At 39.5% G+C, this 23,039-nt stretch overlaps 1 protein-coding gene across 2 annotated transcripts; it reads left to right on the top strand.

The window, feature by feature from the left end:
- Window positions 1-1,097: 1,097 nt before the first annotated feature.
- Window positions 1,098-22,348, top strand: SMPDL3A (sphingomyelin phosphodiesterase acid like 3A). 2 transcript variants are annotated; one of them, XM_010375406.2, is made up of 8 exons: window positions 1,098-2,952; window positions 8,808-9,021; window positions 9,960-10,104; window positions 14,455-14,551; window positions 16,808-16,977; window positions 18,066-18,246; window positions 19,394-19,518; window positions 21,707-22,348. In XM_010375406.2, the coding sequence occupies exons 1-8, from the start codon at window positions 2,841-2,843 to the stop codon at window positions 22,022-22,024; spliced, it is 1,362 nt and encodes a 453-aa protein (XP_010373708.2). In that variant the 5' UTR covers window positions 1,098-2,840; the 3' UTR covers window positions 22,025-22,348. The 2 variants fall into 2 exon arrangements, with proteins under 2 accessions (XP_010373708.2, XP_010373709.2); XM_010375407.2 differs by lacking the exon at window positions 8,808-9,021.
- The last annotated feature ends 691 nt before the right edge of the window (window positions 22,349-23,039 follow it).

The following is a 23,039-nucleotide window of genomic DNA, read 5'->3' on the forward strand; positions in this document are numbered from 1 at the left end:
CTAAGGTTGTTTTGTGAAGCTTCTGCCCTTCTTTCATGTGATTTCCCTCACCCAGATACACACACTCAATATGACATATATGTACACCCGGAACATGGACACCTACAAATATATGCCCATGGTTGAGATATACCTGTAGAGATGTTGGGGCACTGTAGTGTTTTGCTCCTTAGTGAGTATTAAGAAAAAAAAAAAAGAAAGTGGAGTGAGTAGAAAGAAGGATGGTGTTTCTACCCACTAATTTTAATATACTGTACTTTTTAGGATTGTAAATATTTTTTAAGTTTCAAAATGTGTATGCCTTGTTTCATGCTTACTGAAAAACTATTTTGCAACCAGTTACTTCCAGTAAAGAATATTGAAATTGGAAAAAAAAAAAAAAAAAAAAGGAGTGAAAAGAGCTATTTTTTATAATTTATCCTTTTCCTAGCTTTCAAATGTTTGGACTAAAAACTCCTCTAAGTCGTTTTGTTAATCCTTACAGTTGTTTTCTCTCACCAGCTCACCATTTTTTTCTGGCTCCATTTTCTCCCATACTCTAGAGGTTGTGAACTGAGAAACTCCAAGGACTATCTTGTCCACCACTGGAATGCACTCCGGTTCCTGCAAACTTTGGAATCATCCAAAAGCTGAAGCAGGACTTGGGCTGCCCTGGCAGGACTTGAAACCGTAAACCGAAAGTACCTGAGACAGGTCTCAATCAATTTAGAAAGTTTACTTTGCCAAGGTTAAGGATGGGCCAGTGACACAGCCTCAGGAGGTCCCGACATGTGCCCAAGGTGGTCAGGGTACAGCTTGCTTTCATACATTTTAGGGAGACATAATACAGCAATCAGTACGTGTACGATTTTACATTGGTTAGATCTAGAAAGGCAGGACAACTTGAAGCTGGGCGGGGGGTGGGTGTTTCCAGATCATAGGTAGATTTAAACATGTCCTGATTGTCAATTGGTTGATTGAAAAAGTTATTATCAATAGAAAGGCTGTCTGGGTTATAAGACGTTGTGAGACCTAGATTTTATCACACAGATGAAGCCGTCAGGTAACAGGCTTTAGAGAAACAGACCTTAAATGTGCCTTGTCAGACTTAAGGTTTGTGTTGATGTTAATTAGGCATGTCCAACCCCCCCCCCCAGCCGCCCAGCCCCCTTTTTATGGCCTGAACCAGTCTTTCACGTTAAACTTTAGGGTGCCCTGGCTGGGGAGAGAGTCCATTCAGATGGTCGCCCATTCAGATGGTTGTGAGGGGCCTTCAAATTTTATTTTTGGTTTGCAAAACAGAAAATGGAAGCACCTTGCTTCCCACTTCAAAACCCCTTTCATGAGACACGCTCCCATTAAATTACATGGGATACAAAACAAAGCTTTCTATGATGAGAAAGAAATACCTTCTACAACATCTTTTTCGAGGTTAGTAATTCTGGAAAGCATTTTCTTCTGCAAAGGAATTCCACGCCCTATAAATTTAAATTATTAGCTTGTCATCTCCAAGCGACCAGCGTCCTCATAAATGGTGAGAAGGAACATAGTACACAGAATCCAGCAGTTTCAGGATTATTCATCATCTTTGCTTACTCCTTTGTACACTTCTTTGCCAGAAGTATATTCAAAAACGTTCCTTGGAAGCATCAAATCAGCCACCTGTACTTACGATTTCCATTCATCTCTGGAAGGCATAAAGTATGATTTTCAGACATGTTCTAATTCTAAGACCCTTCTCTTCCCGGCAGTTTTTAAAAACAAAAACAAAAACAAAAACAAAAACAAAAACGTGGTATCTTTGAGCATTGGTTTTCAAACATCACAATCACTTTAACATGACTTGAACTGCCTGTGAAAACACAAACTGCTGGGCTCCAGCAGGTTTCTGACTCAACAGGTCTAGGGTGGTGCTTGGGAATTTGCATTTCTAACTAGAGTTCCCAGGTGGTGCTGATGTTCCCAGTCCAGAGATAACAATTCGAGATCCACTGCGGTATCCAGAACTTTTGCTGATTCCCTGCAAATCATGATACTTCAGGGCTCTCTCTGCATCACCTCTACTGAGGAGCCCTCCCCATTAAAGCTGGGGTAGGTTGGCCCAAGAAGAGAATCAGGATCGTTGAGATTTCAGCACCCCAGCATTTTTTTTAGTGACTGAAATAATGAAAATTCTGATCAGGCTCCTGCTTGTTTGCACATTTTAACCAGTAGCTTTTTTGCCCAATATTCTCCCTGTTTCCATAATATAATTATAAACTGCTGATATACTGCTTCCTCGTCAAGAACAAAGAGGTAACTTCAGGATCACAAAAATGTTTGTAGAAGGGATGAATACCTCGAAGGGCTTTGCAATCAGCTGCGGATGCCTGGACGTCTAATTGCTCAAGGTACTATCTGAGACTGAAGAAACAGACTTCCCCTGGATTATTTGAAACTCTCCCTCTCTTATTCTCTAGCAGTATAAAAACTCTCCGCTTTTTCCTTTTTACAGACGGATTTGAGAGATCTTGCTCTCCCTCCTTCTGGCTTTCACCAAATTGAATGTCTTTCTCTATCCCCAAGCACCAGTGTGTCAGTGTTTGACATCAACTGCACCACCGATACACGAGCCTGAATTTGAGCTACAAGAACATTCCTTCCTAGGCCAAACACCGACGCTAAGAAATACGAGAACAGATCATCGCTAAACAGCAGCTGAAGGCCAGGCGAACTGACTCGCTGCGGAATCTGTCTTTGCACGTGATCAGCCGGGCGTCTATACCCGCAGCCGTCTTCTGACTCCTCCTCACCCTCAGGCCTGACGGTCAGAGTGGAGCTGCGGGACAGCCCGAGCCTCCGGGTCAGCCCCGCGGTCCTCCATGGCGCTGCTGCACGCGCTTGTCTGCTGCCTGCTGACTGCTTGGCACTGCCGCTCCGGCCTCGGGCTGCCCGTGGCGCCCGCAGGCGGCAGGAATCCTCCTCCGGCTGTAGGTGAGTTGTCCGCTACCCTTCCCTTCCCAGCCAGGGCCGAGAGCGGGGAGCGACGGCGCCTGCGCACAGCCGGAGAAAGTGCTGGAGGGCAGCTGCCCCCGGCAGAGGATCGGGTTAGCAGGGGCCCTGACGCATCCGGCGTTCACTACGGCTGCTGGGCGCGGGGAGGGCGACCAAGGGACTAGAGCGTTAGGGCGTCCAGCCGGAAGACCGGGGCTGGGCGAGGGGAAATGCCAGCGTCGGTGGGGGCGCTCCAAGGGCGCGTCGGCCGGATTTCAACAGCCTGGCTTTTGTTTACATCCTGCATCTCAGTTGGTTTGCTCCTTGGGGAAGGAAGGAAAAGCTGCGGGACTCAAGGGAAGAGGAAGCTGGGAGTCCGATGTCCAGCACTACAAGCGGCCCCGAATCAGGCCTGAATGGAGGGGGACTGTAGTGTCCCCCTCAGCTCAGGGATGTAAATTTCAGCGTGACTCAGACTATCTTCTGTCTTGCTCGACCGAGATCGGTGGCTTTTTCTGCCACTCACCCAGCTAGAGCGCGAAAGCACCCTCGATGTAGACTCGCCCCTTAGTCAACCGTGGAACTCACGGGGACTTCATTTAACCTGGGTGTCCACTAGGCTCCCTGCGGGCAGGACCCATTTTATTCACTCCCAACACTTAACACAGTGCCTGTTACAGTAGTGATTCTCTAAGTGTGGCCCTGGACCGTGGCAGCCCCCGCGGCACCTGAGCTTGTTAGCATTGCAAATTTCTAGCCCATCCCAGACCTACTGAATCTGAACCGCCGACGATGGGGTTCCACAGTATGCTGTTTAACCCACCCTCCTCATGATTCCTTCCGTTCGGCTAAGTTTGAGACTCACTGGTCCAGAATAGATACATTTTGGTGGGAGATTGTACAATGCCATCTGAGCCTCCAGTTTCAAAAATCAAGGTGCTCACACCTCCTCAACTCCCTTTAAAACTAATTGCACTGTTAGAGGAAAAACACAATTAGAGAAGTGGAATTCTCTTTTCTTTGGGGGAAGAGTTGTCCCTGAGACTCGGTAGCAGCACCTAGTGCTGAAACCTCTGTCTTTGCTCCTTCTGTGCTTTCTCAGGACTTGGGAGCTCTGTAGGGCAAATATCTTCTCTTTGAAGGCCAAGTCCTCATGACTCAGCTGTCAGGAGGTCTGAAGCAAAAATTGTAAATCTGGTTTCCCAACTGTGGCAAATGTCAGTCATTACAAGAAATTTCCCCAAAATGTTTATGTATACTGGTTTCTGCTTTTATTACAGCTTAGCTTATGTTACTTTAATTATGTGACCGGTTAGGGTTTTGAAATAAAATGTTTCCGGTTGCTTGAGGCCACACAATGGCAAATTCACTGTGTTTTAAGGAGGCTTCAATGAGTGCTTTCTGGGGACTATGTGAGTCTTCACACCTCCGTTTTGGATGGGAAGCTGCAAGGTTGAATGCCCTCATACTGAAGGGGAAGGAAGAGGGATTACTGGAGTTCAGAGGTCTGAAGTGTTACTGGAATCACTGGAGTTCAAAGGTCTGAAGTATTCACTCAGCAGTTTCACAATTCTCCTTGTTTGTAGTATTTTGCATATTTTCCACTTGATGTGACAACTCTGCCTCCTCCTCTCAGCCCCAAATGCTTGTACTTCTTTCAACACCCTGTCTGGCTACGGCTTGCTTGTTATGTTTTTGCTTTTAAATTTCCAGTCTTAGCTTTCTGCCCTGTCAAGTCCTGGTGGTCAGAGGACAAAAGTCCTAGGAAGCTTCACATGTGTGTTTTTAGCTACAGTTCTTTAGATTTAGTAGGCTAGGACTGGCTTGACTGATACTGTTAAATCAAACTAAATACGGCCTGAGAAGGACTCCTTACTTCTATATTTGAATCCTTGTGAATGAACTGTAACCTAGCTTAATAGTCAGATGAGACTGAAAACCTAACTTAAGAGTATTCACTGGTAACAATAGCTAAGTTTGGCCAATCCCAGCAGCCATACTTCAACCATTCATATACTGCTGAGTGTTCAAACTGTTCAAATAAGGAATAAGGCGAGCTGAATTATGTCTGAACTATGGTTCATTGGGTTCTTGAGGAGAAGTTATAACATTTTCTTTAGATTAAAAGATTTTCTGGTATAATTTTGAGAGTTTTTCTAGATATGTTGAACACACATATTTTTGGAAATCTTTTTAAAGATGGTCTGCAGAACAGGAAAACGTGGTGTAGTAAAAAGAACTTTGGACTTTGAACTAGGAAACATGGTTTGGAGTGTGAGCTCTACCACAGGCCAGACGTTGGAAACACACATGCACACCCATTTTTTTATACAGTTTCGTTAGGGGAGGGAGATGAAACTTCCAGATGTTCATTATTCATGAGTCCCAGGTTAAGAACCTGTCAGATCTCTGTTCTTGGCTTCTATTTAAAGACATCTTTCAGTGAATTTAAATGACTATCCCCTAATTTATCTGTCTGGCAATGCCATGCAGCAGAAAATCACTAGACCGGAAGTCTGGAGAGACTGGTTCCAGTTAAGCTTTCATTACTGAGTCATCATATGATCTTGAGGATATCATGAAATTTGCCTTTGCCTAAATGTCATCATATATAAATTAAAGAATGTTTGTTGAAGGGCTACTATAAGTCATTGCATATTCTAGGTGCTGGAAATATAAATCTAGGTACTAAATTATATCAGAGGGGTGTCCTCTTAATGCATTTCAGGTTTGGGTTTACTGAAACAGATACTGAATATTTTTATAGTCTTTTTTTCCCCTAATCTTCACAGTATCTGGTGTGTAGATATTGTCATTATTGGTTTTCTTTCTTCTTCTTCTTCTTCCTTTTTTCTCTTTTTTTAGAGACAGGGTCTCTGTCACCCAGGTTGGAGTGCTGTGGCCCAATCTTGGCTCACTGCAGCCTCAATCTCCCTGGTTCAAGAGATCCTTCCTACTTTTTGTATTTTTTGTAGGCATGGGGTTTCACCATGTTGTCCAGGCTGGTCTCAAAATCCTGAACTCAAGCGATCCTCCTGCCTCAGCCTTCCAAAGTGCTGAGATTACAGGCATGAGTGCCCGGCATCATTATCTGTTTTCATGTGAGGCAGGTGAGACTGGAGATATTTGAATATGAAAACACAGAGAGGAATTGTATGTGGATAAGGGCAATGTGGACTCTGGAGTCAGATTTTCTGAATTCATAGTTTAGCTCTTTTGAAGATTGATGCATGTAATTTAATCTCTGTGTGCTTCAGTTTCTTATCTGTAAAATGAAGTATACATAATAATGAGTTCATACATGTGAAGCATAAAAAATAGTACTAAACATGTAATAAGTACTTGAATTTTAAGTATTACTTGGAAATGGGGTTTGAAGTTAAAATAAAAAACAAAAAACAAAAAAACAGTAAAACTAACATTGAGCTTACTTGGTGCCATACACCTTCTAAGGGCTTTTCTTCTGCTAAGTCACTTAACCCTCACAGTAGGCACTATTATTATTCCCATTTCATCAATGAAATAGGCCAAGATCACACAGCTAGATTAGTGGGTGGTGGAGCTTGGGTTGGAAGTCAAACCGTCTGACTCTGGTCTCCACTCTTAACCACGACACTGTATTGTTTCATGTTCATTTACTATACCCTTACATTCTCGAAATAATACAAATACATGTTCACATTAAAACGATTCTCTGGGAACACTCTGAGCTATTTTCTATCTTTACTTTTTGTGCTAGATAAAGTATATATAAGATGGAAATAAAGATTGGAGTATTTTCTGCATTATGGAATAAAATAAAATTGCTTTTGGAAGATATTTTCAAATAGTGACTAAGTACCAAGTAATTGACCATACTACTACTTTCTTCTGGATCTTTTGTCTACCATTTCTTAGTTGTGAACATAAATGTGTTATAAAATTATAATGACAATTATGTTGAGAAGAAACAACAACCAAAAGATAACTCACCCCTTTCACCTTAACTTATCAACTGTTTCACCTTATTATCCCAGCTTTGGATTTTATTCAGTTGTATCATATTGTTATAGTTTAAAGTTTGCATCCTACCTGTTTGCTCTGTGCTTCTGGTGCAGTACATGCTACTTTGTCACTTCTGATATGTTTCTAGTTATAATCAGAGTAAACTTGAAAACTCAAAAGTGTGGAAAAAATCTCTTTATTAAAACAATTTAAACATGGTCTATAAGGATCATTGAGTATATATGCAAACGATGTATAAACAAACTTGGAGGCCCTTCAGTATGGGAGTTCAGATTTATTTGCTGTGTATACTTTAACAAATTTTCCATTTGACCCAGCATGGTTTCTCAATTCTAAAATAAGAACCATAATTCCCAGTTCAGAGAGTAGTTTTGAGAATCAAATGACATAGTATATTTAAATTGCTTATCACAGTGCCTGGCACATAGCAAATACTTAATAAAGAGAGATACCACTGTGATTGTTTGTTCTAGTATTACCTTCAATAAAGGAAACTTTCTTGGCCGGAAGCGGTGACTCACACCTGTAATCCCAGCACTTTGGGAATCCAAGGCAGGCAGATCACGAGGTCAGGAAATCGAGACCATCCTGGCTAACACGGTGAAACCCCATGTCTACTAAAAATACAAAAAATTAGCCGGGTGTGGTGGCACACACCTGTAATCCCAGCTACTCAGAAGGCTGAGGCAGAAGAATCGCTTGAACCTGGGAGGTGGAGGTGGCAGTGAACCAAGACTGTGCCATTGCACTCCAGCCCAGGAGACAGTAGGCGACTCCATCTCAAAAAAAAAAAAAAAAAAAAAAAAACTTTCTTAAGATGATTTCCAAGTAAGGATGCTATTAAATGGGCGTGGCTGCTTCCTAAAAAACCCAATGGAAGCATCCTTTTTAACAGTTGCTTCCTTTAATATTATTAACATTTTATACGAGTGTGTAATAGAAGATGTACCTCTATTAAATAGCTTTTAAGAACCTTTGGGAATTGCTATTTTTGGAGATTTATGTTCTTTGAATTAATGTTCAGAGGCAAGGTTTACAAGAAAGTAAGAGTGATAGATAGTTCCTGGTTCTGCAGTCTGCTTACTCACTGTGTAACCCTAACAAACAACAATATAATTATATGTCAATTTTTCTATAAGAAGAATGTAAATAATTTGTGAAATCTTAAATTCTTAAAGGAGACACACTGTTAAGACACAAGATGATGTCATCATTGGCCTCTCCAAAGGATACTTTCATACATTTTATTATGGAAACATAGCTTTGCTAAATACTCTTTGTTCGGTTATCATGCTGATACTAATACTGAGCTCATCCATTCTTTTTTTTTTTGAAATGGAGTCTTGCTCTGTCACCCAGGCTGGAGTGCAGTGGCACGATCTCAGCTCACTGCAACTTCTGCCTCCCGGGTTTAAGCGATTCTCCTGCCTCAGCCTCCTGAGTCGCTGGGATTACAGGTGTATATCACCACACTCAGCTAATTTTTTTATATTTTTGGTAGAGATAGGGTTTCCCCATGTTGGCCAGGCTGGTCTCGAACTCCTGACCTCAAGTGATCTGCCTACTTCAGCCTCCCAAAGTGCTGGGATTACAGGCATGAGAAACCTCGCCTGGCCTGAGCTCATCAGTTCTGACACACTTAAGTAGTAAATTATTCCTATAGTTCCTTGAAGCTCACCTTCTCACAGAGAAGGATTGTATTTAACTTCAAGGCGTATGAACATTTAAATTATCAAGACTTTCCTCCATCACAGTGAAGAACAACCGTCTCTAGTCTTACTATAAATATTTATATGAGAATTCCAAAAGAGAACAAGTAGGTTTATCTGCATTTTTTGTCTAATCAACAGGTCAGTTTTGGCATGTGACTGACTTACACTTAGACCCTACTTACCACATCACAGATGACCACACAAAAGTGTGTGCTTCATCTAAAGGTGCAAATGCTTCCAATCCTGGCCCCTTTGGAGATGTTCTGTGTGATTCTCCATATCAACTTATTTTGTCAGCATTTGATTTTATTAAAAATTCTGGACAAGAAGCATCTTTCATGATATGGACAGGGTAAGTGATTATATAAGTACCATTAATTACTCAATATTTATTTACAGTGTCCTAAGCTTCATAAGAGTGCTGAATTCCATAAGATGATTCGTTATATTTTAAGAATTATTTGAGTTAAAAAAACTCTAGGTCAAACGAATCAACATTATTAGAGGTAAGAACAATTTTAGAAGTTTTTTTTTTTTTTTGGAATGCAGATTTCAGAAATATGTCAGTGTTAACTAAGAGATGAATCCATAAACAGCACACTTGCATCAATATCTTGAGATGTTGATACTAGGTCTTCATGAAATTATCAAAGACGAAAGACAATAATAGAAGTTTACCTGTCATGACAATTTTGTAAAGCATCATCTTCTGGCAGTATAACTAACTGGTTCCCTTCATCATTATAGAGTGAAGAGGCCCATATTTCTTTACCTGGAATAATGACCATGGCTAATATTTGTAGAGTATTTACTTCAGGCTTGGTGCTGTTTTAATTAACTTATACGTTGTAACTTATTTAATTTTTACAATGGGTATTATTATTCCCATTTTACAGATGAGGAAATGAAGGCACTGAACATCTAAGTAACCTACCCGAGTATATGCAGCTGGTAATTGGCAAAACTGGGATTTGAAATAGGCATTTGGGCTCTGGTTCAATTGGCATCTGCTTTCAATTATTGCAGTTTTTAGCCTCTTATAAATCTTCAGTCAGGTAGTGAAATAGACTGGGATTCCCAGCTTATTTTTTGTATTGTATTTTGTTAATTTTCTTTTATAGGATTCTCTGTAGGGAAGAGGTAGGTGAAGAGTAGTCTATCAACTCTTTAGCTGTAATCTGCTGTTTTAAAATGGAAGTGTGCAATAATAGGTATAGCAAGGCATCATGCATAAGTCTAATAACTCTTTATGAAATTAATTTTGTTCTTTACAATCTGTCTCTTTTTCAGGGATAGCCCACCTCATGTTCCTGTACCTGAACTCTCAACAGACACTGTTATAAATGTGATTGCTAATATGACAACCACCATCCAGAATCTCTTTCCAAATCTCCAGGTTTTCCCTGCACTGGGTAATCATGACTATTGGCCACAGGTAAATTTAATAAACTTTCAGAAGTGCTTAAATAATTGTTCCTATTAGTAGTGTCAAAATTGTGACAATAACTAGCTAGTGATAGGACATGGGAATGGGTCTTATAGAGGAAGAATATGGTCTTAATCCTAACCATCAAGAAAGGCAAAGACAAGTACTTTGTGGACTGTAAAAGGATTCTTTTAATATTTCATGAGAAGTTATATCAATACTGAGTTTTCAGAAGCAAATTATCCAGTTCGTGGATTATTAATTTATGTTTTCCTTCATAATCTTCTTCAATTTCTCTTTTCTTTTGAATAATGTTCATTTGCATGTCCATGGCAAGGTTAGCAAGTAGGTTAATATTGATAAATATTTACTTTTTCCAGAATTCTTATTAGGCCTACGAAGATGTGCATACCCTGATCTAAGCTAGACTATAAATAAAAACAAAAACATTACAAATTACCATAACAAGCAAAGAGGAAGGAGGTCTATGTTCAAATCTAGTTTATCTAATTAAGACATGATTCAAGGCAGAGACTGTGTTCAGAGCATTTAATGCCTAGATACCCCTGGCTCCAACAGGTTTTTATTTGAGAACCAACCTGTGCATAACAGCCAGATAGCAGTCCTGTTTACAGCATCCTGTTGTAGTAGTGTAAAATTTTAGATTTGTACCCAGCAATTTTTGTTTAGTCCAGGGCTTGGAAATTGTCCCCTGTGGTACAAATTCAGCCCATTGCTTGTTTTTGTAAATAAGTTTTATTGGAACACAGCTATGTTTCCATTCATTCTACATTGCCTTTGATTGTTTCATGTTTCAGAATAGAGCAGTTGAAATGGATAGAAAAAGTTTGCTGACCCCTGATCTAGACCTACCCTTCATTTTGTAGGTGAGAAAATGAAGGCTCAGAAATGTGAATTACTTGTTCAAGTGCTCAAAATCCATTGCGAGCAGAGCCCAAACTCTAGATCTTTTTACCTCAGATCTGTGTTCACTTAAACCAACATCCTTTTGCACATCTCTTGCTCTTGCCTGACTAACATACTCAATGTTTCCAAATATATCTACTTTCACGCCTCTCTGTGTCCACATTTTTCTCTTTGCTTAGAATATCTTCCATCTCATGTCAAATGAATCCTGAATGGGGGTTTTCATTATTTTTAGTTAATTGGACCTGAATACAGTAATTTTGACGAGTTTTATTCTAGAACAAGCTGAAGTTTCAAGTGACTTCTTGGCCCTGGCCTACTATCTTGAGATGAGTAATATGTGAGTCTTTTTGAGTCAGCCTGTCAACGAGCTTTTGTTCCTGTTGAGATATTAGACCACACAGTTCAGAGGCTTGGGAACAAATGAGTTCCAGCAGCCCAAGGTCACACACATTGTGTTTATATGTCTTAGGTGGCAGGAAGACTGGAATATTGGAAAACACAGGGGTTAGAGTCATAGTCACTAGAATGTAAATCTTTAACCAGCCCTGCCTTCCACCCCCTCCCTCCCACCGCCACACCTCCCTCCCAGCCCTGCTTTTAATAGCTTGGCCAACTTGGGTGATTCACTTAACATCGCTGATGCAGAGATCACTCATTTGTAAATAGAAGACATAGTACCTACCTTGTAAAGTTTTTGTGAGCATTGGTGATATGAAAAGGGCATAGCTTACTACCTGCCACAGCATAAGCCCTCAGTAAGTGGACTTGTGGTGATTGTCACATTAAGTGGTGACAGGGGATACATGTTTGTAACTCCTTTGAGGATTTGTTTCATTTTATTTTTATGTCTGTCCTCTTTTTGTCAAGTCAAATCTTACAATTCAAAGACAGAAATGCTACATAACTTCTATAACATATCCTATTATATTAATATATACAGCTAGGGTAAATTGGGCAGCCTACATACCTTTAACAGTTAATTTTTTTTTTCTCTTTCTAGCTTATGATCTTATATCTAAAAATGTTCTTTCTGTTATTCCACTACCATCTTTCCACTTCACAGTTTTGGAAATGTCAAATGTAACATGAAAGCTCCACAACAAGTTTTCCTAGAGGCTGATGTCTGAGATCTAACTCTGGAGAATGTTAGAAACAAATACATTTCATAAGTGCTATTTTCCCACTGAAATCCCATGTTCATGCAGCATAGCTACATAATATACATATACAGATGCATGTCCCCACCCATGACATCAGAAGTAGGTATCAGTGTGGACAGCCTGGAGGATTCTTCCTGTTGCCACCCAAGGAAGAGTCCCCATTTACTCCTACACTGGCAAGACTGGTGCCACTGAATTTGTGGGTGGGTCACTTTCCATTAGGCTTCATTTCTCAGCAGTGGTTATGTCACAGCCAAAAAGGATTGGGAAGGAAACATGGTGCAATAGACAACTGGCTGTGAGAGTGATCATGGGATTTAGACCTGCCCTGAGACTGACCACCTATACCTGGACCAGCCGTCTAACTTCTCTGGTGCTTGTATTTCTCATTTTTAAAATACAGAAGAAAGTCTAAAGTGATTTTTCCATAATTCTAAGCTTTTCCATCACCATACCATACTTGGCATCCATCCCAAAATAAACAAGACTTTATGGCCAAGACTTTATGGCTTTTTATTATATGATGATAATGATGCATACCAATGTTTAATCAGAATCTAGATTGGCCTAAGCTGTTGTGTAATTCTCAGACAGGCGACCCTGATCTTGGACACAAACTGAAAATACATATTTAGTCCAATTAAAACAAGTCTTTTGGTTATTACTTGCCCTGGAAGTATCTATACATTCATCATGTATTAGATGCATGCATCAAGAACTACTATGACTTGGGCATCTTCTTGAAAAATAACTTTTGATAAACTCCTCTCAGAAATAGGTCTATTTTACCAATGTACAGATGTAAATGAAGAGAGTGAAGAAGGGGCTTCAGTCATTTAACATACTTTTTTTAAAACAAAATTAAAAACAGTTATCCAATTCACAAATGATTTCTGGGTTTTTATTCAGTATTTGCCTTTTTTTTTTTTTTTTTTTTTTTTTTTTTTTTTTTTTTTGAGACAGGGTCTTTTTCTGTCACTCAGGCTGGAGTGCAGTTCAGTGGCACAAGCATAGATAAATGCAGCCTCGACCTCTGGGGCTCAAGCTATCCTCCTGCCTCAGCCTCTCAAAGTGCTGGGAATACAGGCATGAATCACCATTCCCTGCTTCAGTATTTACTTTTTTAAAGTTTTGTTTGTTTTCCCCCAGGCAAGGGTCCCCATTTACTTCTACACTAGAGCTTATGTCATCCTGAAGACACTTTATGATAATAAAAATGTTTTATACTTAAAATGTATTATTTTAAAAATCAAAATATTTTGATATAATTTATGCTGCCATAAAGAGACTTATCCACATCAAAAGCATGTGGTTGTAAATCTTTCTTCAAAAAGTTAAGAAGCTTATAATAGTTTGAACAGTTCAGAAGACTTTGTTAAATTCTAAAACATGGTGTTTTCCTGTTCCCTCAGCATGCTGCATCAGGCAGTGCATGTACAGGCTCAAACCTGCCTTTGGCGTCTCTTTAATGAGCACACTCCCACATCTTTCCTATATCCTAGCTATGCTAAAGCATGAGCTTTTCTCTGTACATGGTACACACCTATGGGACTCCGTGCCTGTGCCTATGCCTGTGTTTGTATCTGGGCCATTGCATTTGCTTTGATGCCCTTTTGTTAAGTTGATAAAATCCTTATTTAAGGCCTGGCTTAAATGGTCTCTTCACTCTCTACTCTAATTCCCTGGGCTACACCGTTGTTTTTTTGTTTGTTGGTTGGTTTGTTTTTTGAGCCAGAGCCTCAGTCAGTTGCCCAAGCTGAAGTGCAGTGGTGCGATCTTGGCTCACTGCAACCTTCGCCTCGTGAGTTCCAGTGATTTTCCTGCCTCAGCCTCCGGAGTAGCTGTGATGATGGGTGCTCACCACCACGCCTGGCTAATTTTTGTATTTGTAGTAGAGATGGGATTTCACCATATTGGCCAGGCACTTCTTGAACTTCTGACCTCAAGTGATCTGCCTGCCTCGGCCTCCCAAAGTGCTGGGATTATAGGCATGAGCCACTGCACCTGGCCCTTGGCTACACTTGATTGTTCTTGCTTCTAGGCTCCCAGGACCTCTGGGTAGTGCCCAGCACATTGTCTTACAGTTAAGTGGTTACATTTTGTCCCCCCGTCTCCAACTAAGTTATAATTCCTTAAAGATGAAATCTATCTAATAATCATCCTTGCATCTCTGGATGCCTAACATAGTAGTCAGTGCTCAAGTAGTGTTTACATTAATTCAGCTGTGTATCTTTAAATTTCAATGGTGGATTATATTGTTTTTGGCCAGGATCAACTGCCTGTAGTCACCAGTAAAGTGTACAATGCAGTAGCAAACCTCTGGGAACCATGGCTAAATGAAGAAGCTATTAGTACTTTAAGGAAAGGTAAGTGAAAGACTTACTTATTCCTATTTTGCCTCAATTTTTATTCATATTATTTAGACTTAAATTGTTAATGTTTGCTTGAGTGTGCCAATTCTGGAGCACAGCCCCCAGTTTTTGTGGAGGACAGTGAGTAGTAATGCTGCCTGTGACACAGTTCACGAACCTGTTTATTTTGCAGGGAGCTCTTCCTGTTCTTCTTCTACTCTTTTTTCTTCTTCTACTTTTAATTAGGTAGGTACGTTCCCCGTGGAGCAAAAGCTGAACTTGGGATTTCAATGTAAATAAAAGTATATGTTTCTAATTGGAAAATTGATTGAGAAGGAAGAATGAACACTAACTTCTAACAAAGCAGCACTGTTATATAAAACAAACAGCTGGTAAAGTGAGGATAATTAAGCTTTTAACATGGACTTTGAGGTGCTTGGGAAAGCAATGCATAATTAGTGCATAGTAAGGCCTTCCGTGGGTCATGTCTAAAGGCCCTCTGCTTCAGTGGCTCTTGACACATCGTTATGTAAATCCCTGACATTTTGTGAGCTTAACTGAGGTGCCCAGCTGTTAAACTAAGACTTTGGTGTTTTTAGAATGTTGAGACAATGTTAAGTTAATGGCTAGACTTCTCTCAGTTAAAACACTTCTTTCAGTATTTTTGTTAACCCTTTGGCTTTTGCCACTATTTTGTTATTGTTTTGGCTAGTATGCAGCAAATCATAGTATTTATGAATTTGAGACATGATAGATTAGAATTAGACTATGGTTCTGATTAATCTAGGGAACTATATCTAGTCTTTTTTTTTTGTTTTTGTTTTTTTTTTAGATGGAGTTTCACTCGTTGCCCAGGCTAGAGTGCAATGGTGCGGACTTGGCTCACTGCAACCTCTGCCTCCTGAGTTCAAGTGATTCTCCTGCCACAGCCTCCTGAGTAGCTGGGATTACAGGCACCAGCCACCACACCTGGCTAATTTTTGTATTTTTAGTAGAGATAGGGTTTCACTATGTTGGTCAGGCTGGTCTCAAACTTCTGACCTCAGGAGATCCACCTGCCTTTGCCTCCCAAAGTGCTGGGATTATAGGCATGAGCCACCATGCCCGGCCTATGTCTACTCTTATACTTCACATCCTACAAGACACATGGAGAGCTTGTGCAGGTTGAAGGGAGAGCCATAAAGAATGATCAAGATTCCTAAAGAAATGCTCTGCCTTCTAAGAAGACTCAGCATAAAGCAGGGGAGGCAGAAAAAAGCTAAGAAGTGGAATGCAGGCCCTAAGAAAAAACCATATGAGTTTCATAATAATATCCATTCCAATGATAGCCCTCAAAGCTCCAGTTAAACACTGGAGTGTAATATTAAGTTAAAAGTCATAGAAGGCATCCTGAGAAAGTCTTAAAGGCAAAAGTGATTTGGAGCAGAGATGCCCTGCATGAGGGGCCTCAAACTTTGTCATCCCCAAGGCCCTAGTGAGACCTGTTGTCATTTTCTCCTCCTAGGACATGAAAGGCAGCTTCTCAAAAATAACTTCTGACAAATTCAAACCCAACTGCCCTGCTAGTACCATAGTAAAAATAATAAGGTGTTATGACTACAAGAAAGAGTAGAGAAAATTAAAGGGCCAGTGACCAATCATGATTGAAAGCTAGGGAAAGCCGTGCGTAGTGAGTAGGCTCAGGGCAAAGAAAGCTGAGCCAGATCTTAGTGCCTAGCTCTGAAAGTGCCATTGCAGCAGACCCTTGGGTGTCCCATCACCAGTGGTTCAGAGGCATGGGTGGAGTAATGCCTTTAAACCTCTTCTCCCCTGAGATTGTAGCAGCTGTGATTTGTCTGACTTTTTTCCAAGTAGTCTCTAGCAAGATCCATATGTGTTACCATTTTTTGGATTTTATATTTCACAATGTCTCTCATCTTAAATCCCTAATCACAAAAGTAGAAGTTGATGTGTAAATCTTTCTTTCATAAAATTCAATCGCATTGCTTACTGCCCAAATACTTATTTATCTTTTCATGTGAATATTGGATACAACTGTTGTTATCTCAATATGTTAGAAGTGACAGCACGGGGCCTGGCACCATAGCAGGTTTTCAGTAAATGCTTGTTAAATCTGATTGTTATCTAATGACAGCCTATCTATGTGCAAACTAAACAATGAGAAATAAGCACCAACCTCCTGACTGGATTGTAAACCTCAGGAATTTGCTTTCACAATATTTGTGTGTATGTGTATGTCTTCCTAAATGTGTTTTAAAATTGTTTTTATAGGCGGTTTTTATTCACAGAAAGTTACAACTAATCCAAACCTTAGGATCATCAGTCTAAACACAAACTTGTACTACGGCCCAAATGTAATGACACTGAACAAGACCGACCCAGCCAACCAGTTTGAATGGCTAGAAAGTACACTGAACAGCTCTCAGTGGAATAAGGAGAAGGTAGATCCCATAGACCAAAACCATCTGGGAATAAACGGAAGGCAAAATTTGTATGTTTATTAAACTTGGGGTGGACTCCAGTATCAATAAAAGTATTAGAATTTGAAGATTTTTTTTGCATAAACACTTTATAACTCATGGATTTTCTTTCTTTCTTTCTTTCTTTTTTTTTATTTTGAGACGGAATCTCACTCTGTCGCCCAGGCTGGAGTATAATGGCGTGGTGTTGGCTCACTGCAACCTCTGCCTCCCAGGTGCAAGCGATTCTCCTGCCTCAGCCTTCCCAGTAGCTGGGATTACAGGCACCCACCACCACGTCTGGCTAATTTTTGTATTTTTAGTAGAGATGGGGTTTTACCATGTTGACCAGGTTGGTCTCTCGAACTATTGACCTAGGTGATCCACCCATCTTGGCCTTCCAAAGTGCTGGGATTACAGGTATGAGCCACTATGCCTGGCCAACTCATTGTAGTTTTAATTTTTTTTTTTTTTTTTAAGAGACAGGGATCTCACTCTGTTGCACAGGCTAGAGTGCAGTGGTGCGATCATGTCTCACTACAGCTTCAGCCTCCTGGTCTCCAGTGTTTCTCCCACCTCAGCATCCTGAGTAGGTGGGACTACAGGTGCACGCCACCACACCAAGCTAATTTTTTTTTTTTCTGTTATTTTTTGTAGAGACAAGATTTCACCATATTGCTCAGGCTGGTCTCAAACTCTGGGCGGCTCGAACTCTGCTTTGGCATCCCAAAGTGCTGGGATTACAGGCCTGAGTCACCTTGCATTGCAAGTTTTATTTTGTCTTGCTTTTACTGCTTTTAGGATTAGTGGACATCTACTGGTATAAAAAGAGGCCAGTTCAAAAAATTGTGACTGAAGTCACAGTTACCTTATATCATCAACAGTGTGCAGATATAGTGACCTTAATAGTTTTATAATTTTGTCTCTATAATTTATAAATAGAAGAGACGACATATGTGCTTTCTAAATTTTAATTAATATACTTTCAATCTTGAGTATCCAAATGTCATTTGGTTGTGATCAATGTGCAGAAAGATTCTCATGAGGCCTCCTTGTGTTTCTTTTTCCAGGTGTACATCATAGCACATGTTCCAGTGGGGTATCTGCCGTATTCACAGAACATCACAGCAATCAGAGAATACTACAATGAGAAATTGATAGATATTTTTCGAAAATACAGTGATGTCATTGCAGGACAATTTTATGGACACACTCACCGAGACAGCATTATGGTTCTTGCAGATAAAAAAGGTAATGTAATGCTGTGTTTGCATCTCCCTAGTCTAAGAGTCTAGAGCAAAGCGGTGAATATCCAGTCAATTTCCTGATTCAGTAAATTAAACATTTTATTTAAAAATCTGCCAGCACTAGCCTTTTCTGAATTATCCTCAATGATTGTATGATGAGTGTCCAAATCGTAACATTAGGCCTGCAGCTGGATTTCTTCAACATAAGCTCCTGTTAGCTCCACAGGGCCAGCGTTATTTATTTGCTGTCAACACAAAAGCCACAGAAACCCTCAGCTCACTCAAATTTTCTTTTGAATCTTTGAGTTTAAAGAAATATCACTCTATTTTAACTGCTACACTCAAGTTTCTTTTGATGTTACTTGTTTTATTTCTCAGAATTTAGAAAGCAAAGCACAATTTACACAACAGCTTAAAATAAAATACATTAAGCTCTTACTTGTAAGTTCTTATTGATACATAGATAAGCAGAGAGAATGATACAAACAAACCCCCATGTACTCATCACTCGTATACAATATCTATCAAGATTTTTCACTTTTTTTTTTTTTTTTTTGAGACGGAGTCTCGCTCTGTTGCCAGGCAGGAATGCACCCTGCGATCTCGGCTCATTGCAACCTCCGCCTCCCTGGTTCAAGCGATTATCCTGCCTCAGCCTCCTGAGTAGCTGGGACTACATGTGTGTCACCATGCCTAGCTAATTTCATCGTGTTGGCCAGGAAGATCTCGATCTCTTGACCTAGTAATCTGCCCACCTCAGCCTCCCAAAGTGCTGAGATTACAGGCCTGAGCCACCGCACCTGGCCTTATATTCTTTTAATTTTTTTGCTGGAGTATTTGAAAGTGACTCTCAAACACTGGATCTATTTCAGCACTACATATTCTATATTCATTGCTAAAATATATGGATAATTTACATAACCACAAACTTACTTGACAAAATCAACAATAATTATCCAGTATCAATAACAAAAATGCCCCTATTTTCTCAAAATTGTCTCTTTATAGTTGTTTCAAGTCAGTATCCATCAATGATCACATATCACTTGGCTATGTCTGTTGATCTCTTAATCTGGAACCTGTTTATATTTTTAACATAGTTAAACTCTATTATTTAAAAATGTTTGTTTATGTGCATATGTTTTGTTCAGGAAGTCCAGTAAATTCTTTGTTTGTGGCTCCTGCTGTTACACCAGTGAAGAGTGTTTTAGAAAAACAGACCAACAATCCTGGTATCAGACTATTTCAGTATGATCCTCATGATTACAAATTATTGGTAAGTTGGCAGATTTCAGAGCTGACCCCATATTTATGCATATCCTTGTAGTTTTCATTAGTTTAGTTGAATTTTTCTCAGGACAGTCATGTGAGATGTATTTTATGTTGAAATCTCCTGGCATCCTTCTTCTTTTTTATACTTGCAATGTTACCAGGACTTACTAAGTGCGAGCTGACGAAGTTAGTCTTTGGAAGGCTGTTTCTATTCTTCTAAATACTTCACATTTATTTAGATGCTTTCATTGGTTAGTGCCATGTTTGTGGACTTGTATACATACTGTTTCACTAAACCATGTTCATTCTTCTTCTCCCGAATATAAGTATCAAGAAGAGTGTAGGCTCTGTTACCATTCCCTCTCATGAACCATTATTTCTAAACTTCTCTGTGTCCCAGTGTATTTATCCATGAAATGGGAATTAAAATATTATTTAATTCACTGAGTTGCTATGAGGATTGCATGAACAAATCTATGTAAAGCACTTAGAAAAATGCTTGGCTCATACTAAATGCTTAATAAATGTTAAACAAGATTTTATTTTCTTGTTCTTGTTTTGTAACCCAGGTTTGGCTCATACTAAATGCTTAATAAATGTTAACAAACAAGATTTTATTTTCAAGTTCTTGTTCTGTTACCCAGGTTGAAGTGTAGTAGTGTGATCATAGCTTACAGCAGCCTCAAACTCCTGGGCTCAAGTGATCCTGCCAGCTCAGCTTCCCATGTAGGCAGGACTACAGGCATGCACCACCATGTCCAGCTAATTTTTATACTCCTATTGTAGATATGGGGGTCTCCCTGTGTTTCCCAGGCTGGTCTCGAACTCTTGGGCTCAAGTGATCTTCCCACACTGGCCTTCCAAATTGCTGGTATTACAGATGTGACCCACTGGGCCCACCCAAAAAATTATTTTAAAGGAAAAAAAATTGAATTGGATATTTAGGACAGAAGCTCTTTGGAGCAGCTTCATGGCTCCCTGCTTTAGAACAATTTAGCACAAAAGACTGGCCATTTAGCTTATGGGTACTTCAGTTTGGATAACTTCCCCTTTCTAGAAACATAATTTCAAAATAATTCACGTCAATTAAAGCCATTATTGGTATAACTGCTTTTTTTTTTCTAGATGAATTTAAGTAGGAGATGGTTCTGTTATTCCCCAGAATAACGGAGGGAGGAGGTACAGTGGCAGAAATCTGGTCTGGGGAAATGAAACAATTGTGTGATAAATTAGTCCAAAAGAATTTTTTCTATAAATTTCAGTTGCCTAATTTTGGATCTGAACCTCAGATCCAAAACACACACACATGTATATATCTATCTATATATGTGTTTATGTATCTAATACACAGCATCTGAGGTTCAGACCCCGATGTATATATACATGTGTACATATGTACCGATGTGGGAAGATTCTCCTGATATAGCACTAAATAATTTCTAAAAATATAAAAATAATTTCTTGTATAATTTCTAAATAATTTCTTAAAATACAACAATATATGTAATAAGACTTCATTTTTCTGAAAAAGCCAAAAATGTAAGTATGCACATTCCAAATATTTATCTTTGTTTAGATATAAAGCCTAGATTACCACACATACACTGGAGTACTGACAAGTGTTTAACAACTAGTTCACTGAGGGGAAAAGTGCCTTAATTTGTAGTGTTTGCCAATATCCATGACAGAAATACTCACATCATGGACAATTTCAAGCTACCAAAGTGCCACAGATTTCCTTTCCTTTTTCCTTTCCTTTTTCCTTTCCTTTCCTTTCCTTTCCTTTCCTTTTCTTTCTTCGAAGTCTTGTTCTCTCACCCAGGGTGGAGTGCAGTGGCGCAATCTCACAATCTCGGTTTACCGCCACCTCTTCCTCCCGGATTCCAGCAATTCTTCTGCCCCAGCCTCCTGAGTAATTGGGATTACAGGCACCCACCACCATGCCCGGCTAATTTGTGTGTGTGTGTGTATTTTTAGTAGAGATGGGGTTTCACCATGTTGGTCAGGTTGGTCTCAAACTCCTGACCTCAGGTAACCCACCCGCCGCAGCCCCTCAAAGTGCTGGAATTATAGGCATGAGCCACAGCGCCCAGCCTAAAATGTCACAGAAATGTAAACATGAACGCTTCTTGTTGTACAGTGCCTTATGTGCCAAAAAGTGAACCAGGTTTCGTTACTGTTCTTAACTGCAGGATATGTTGCAGTATTACCTGAATCTGACAGAGGCGAATCTAAAGGGAGAGTCCATCTGGAAGCTGGAGTATATCCTGACCCAGACCTATGACATTGAAGATTTGCAGCCGGAAAGTTTATATGGATTAGCTAAACAATTTGCAATCATAGACAGTAAGCAGTTTATAAAATACTACAATTACTTCTTTGTGAGTTATGACAGCAGCGTAATATGTGATAAGACATGTAAGACCTTTCAGATTTGTGCAATTATGAATCTTGATAATATTTCCTATGTAGATTGCCTCAAACAGCTTTATATAAAGCACAGTTACTAGTATTTCACAGTTTTTGTTAATAGAAAATGCTGCTGTGATTCTGAGATCAATTTGTGGGATAAATCTTTGTTAATTACTGAGTGGGCAAGTAGACTTCCTGTCTTGGCTTTCTTTCTTTCTTTCTTTCTTTTCTTTTCTTTTTTTTTTTTTTTTTTGATGCCTAAATGTAGATATCTTTATCATTCTGAATTGTATTATATATTAAAACTGCTCATTAATAGAACAATGGATGTAAATTGGATGTAAATATTCAGTTTATATAATTATACCTAATTTATACCCTTGTTGAAATTGTCATTTATACAATAAAGCAAATTCTTTATCTCTAAATATGATGAAGTTTTCTTAACATGATAATTTTAGTTAAAATCTGTGTGTTAACTGAGGTCCAAGTTGTTTACCTCTCATATGTAAACAAAGGTTACCACTGTTTACATGCATTATCTACTCTTGGGAAAATACCATGATCATTAGGACCATGCTGAAACATCACAGGGCATGTATTGCCTAGCTTTCTTCATTCTGTGAGTCTTTGGCATTGCTACCTTTTAAGGATGAGAATGTCACACATATTTACTGCAACTGTAGTACTAACATAAGGCCTGGGTCCTAGTCTAGTGCCTGGTACCTAGTAAATAATTGTTGAAATGAATTGAAAGCTATGAATATTTTTCAAAGAAACATCTTAGATTGCAGTGGTGGCATTTTCTATGTCACAGTATTCCAAGATAGGACCAAAATGAGCCTTTTATTTAATGGGATTGTTTTTAGGACTCTCCAATGGCTCAAGCTGTTTTCTGCTTTCAGGTTAAGAAGGAGAATTAAAGTAGAAATGGAGGGGAGAGTGGGAGAGACTGGGGGATTTAAAGGAAGAGAAGATTGTATATCCCAAGTTTTTGGCATACTGGAGAAGACTGTTAAAGAAAAAAAACTCATCATGACACTTGTTAAAGATGTTAAGGCAAACGTTATCCAAGGTAGACCCCAGTGATAGGTATAGGGACCACTGCAGTGG

This window comes from Rhinopithecus roxellana, chromosome 4 (genome assembly GCF_007565055.1).
Source record: "Rhinopithecus roxellana isolate Shanxi Qingling chromosome 4, ASM756505v1, whole genome shotgun sequence".
Lineage (NCBI taxonomy): Eukaryota > Metazoa > Chordata > Mammalia > Primates > Cercopithecidae > Rhinopithecus > Rhinopithecus roxellana.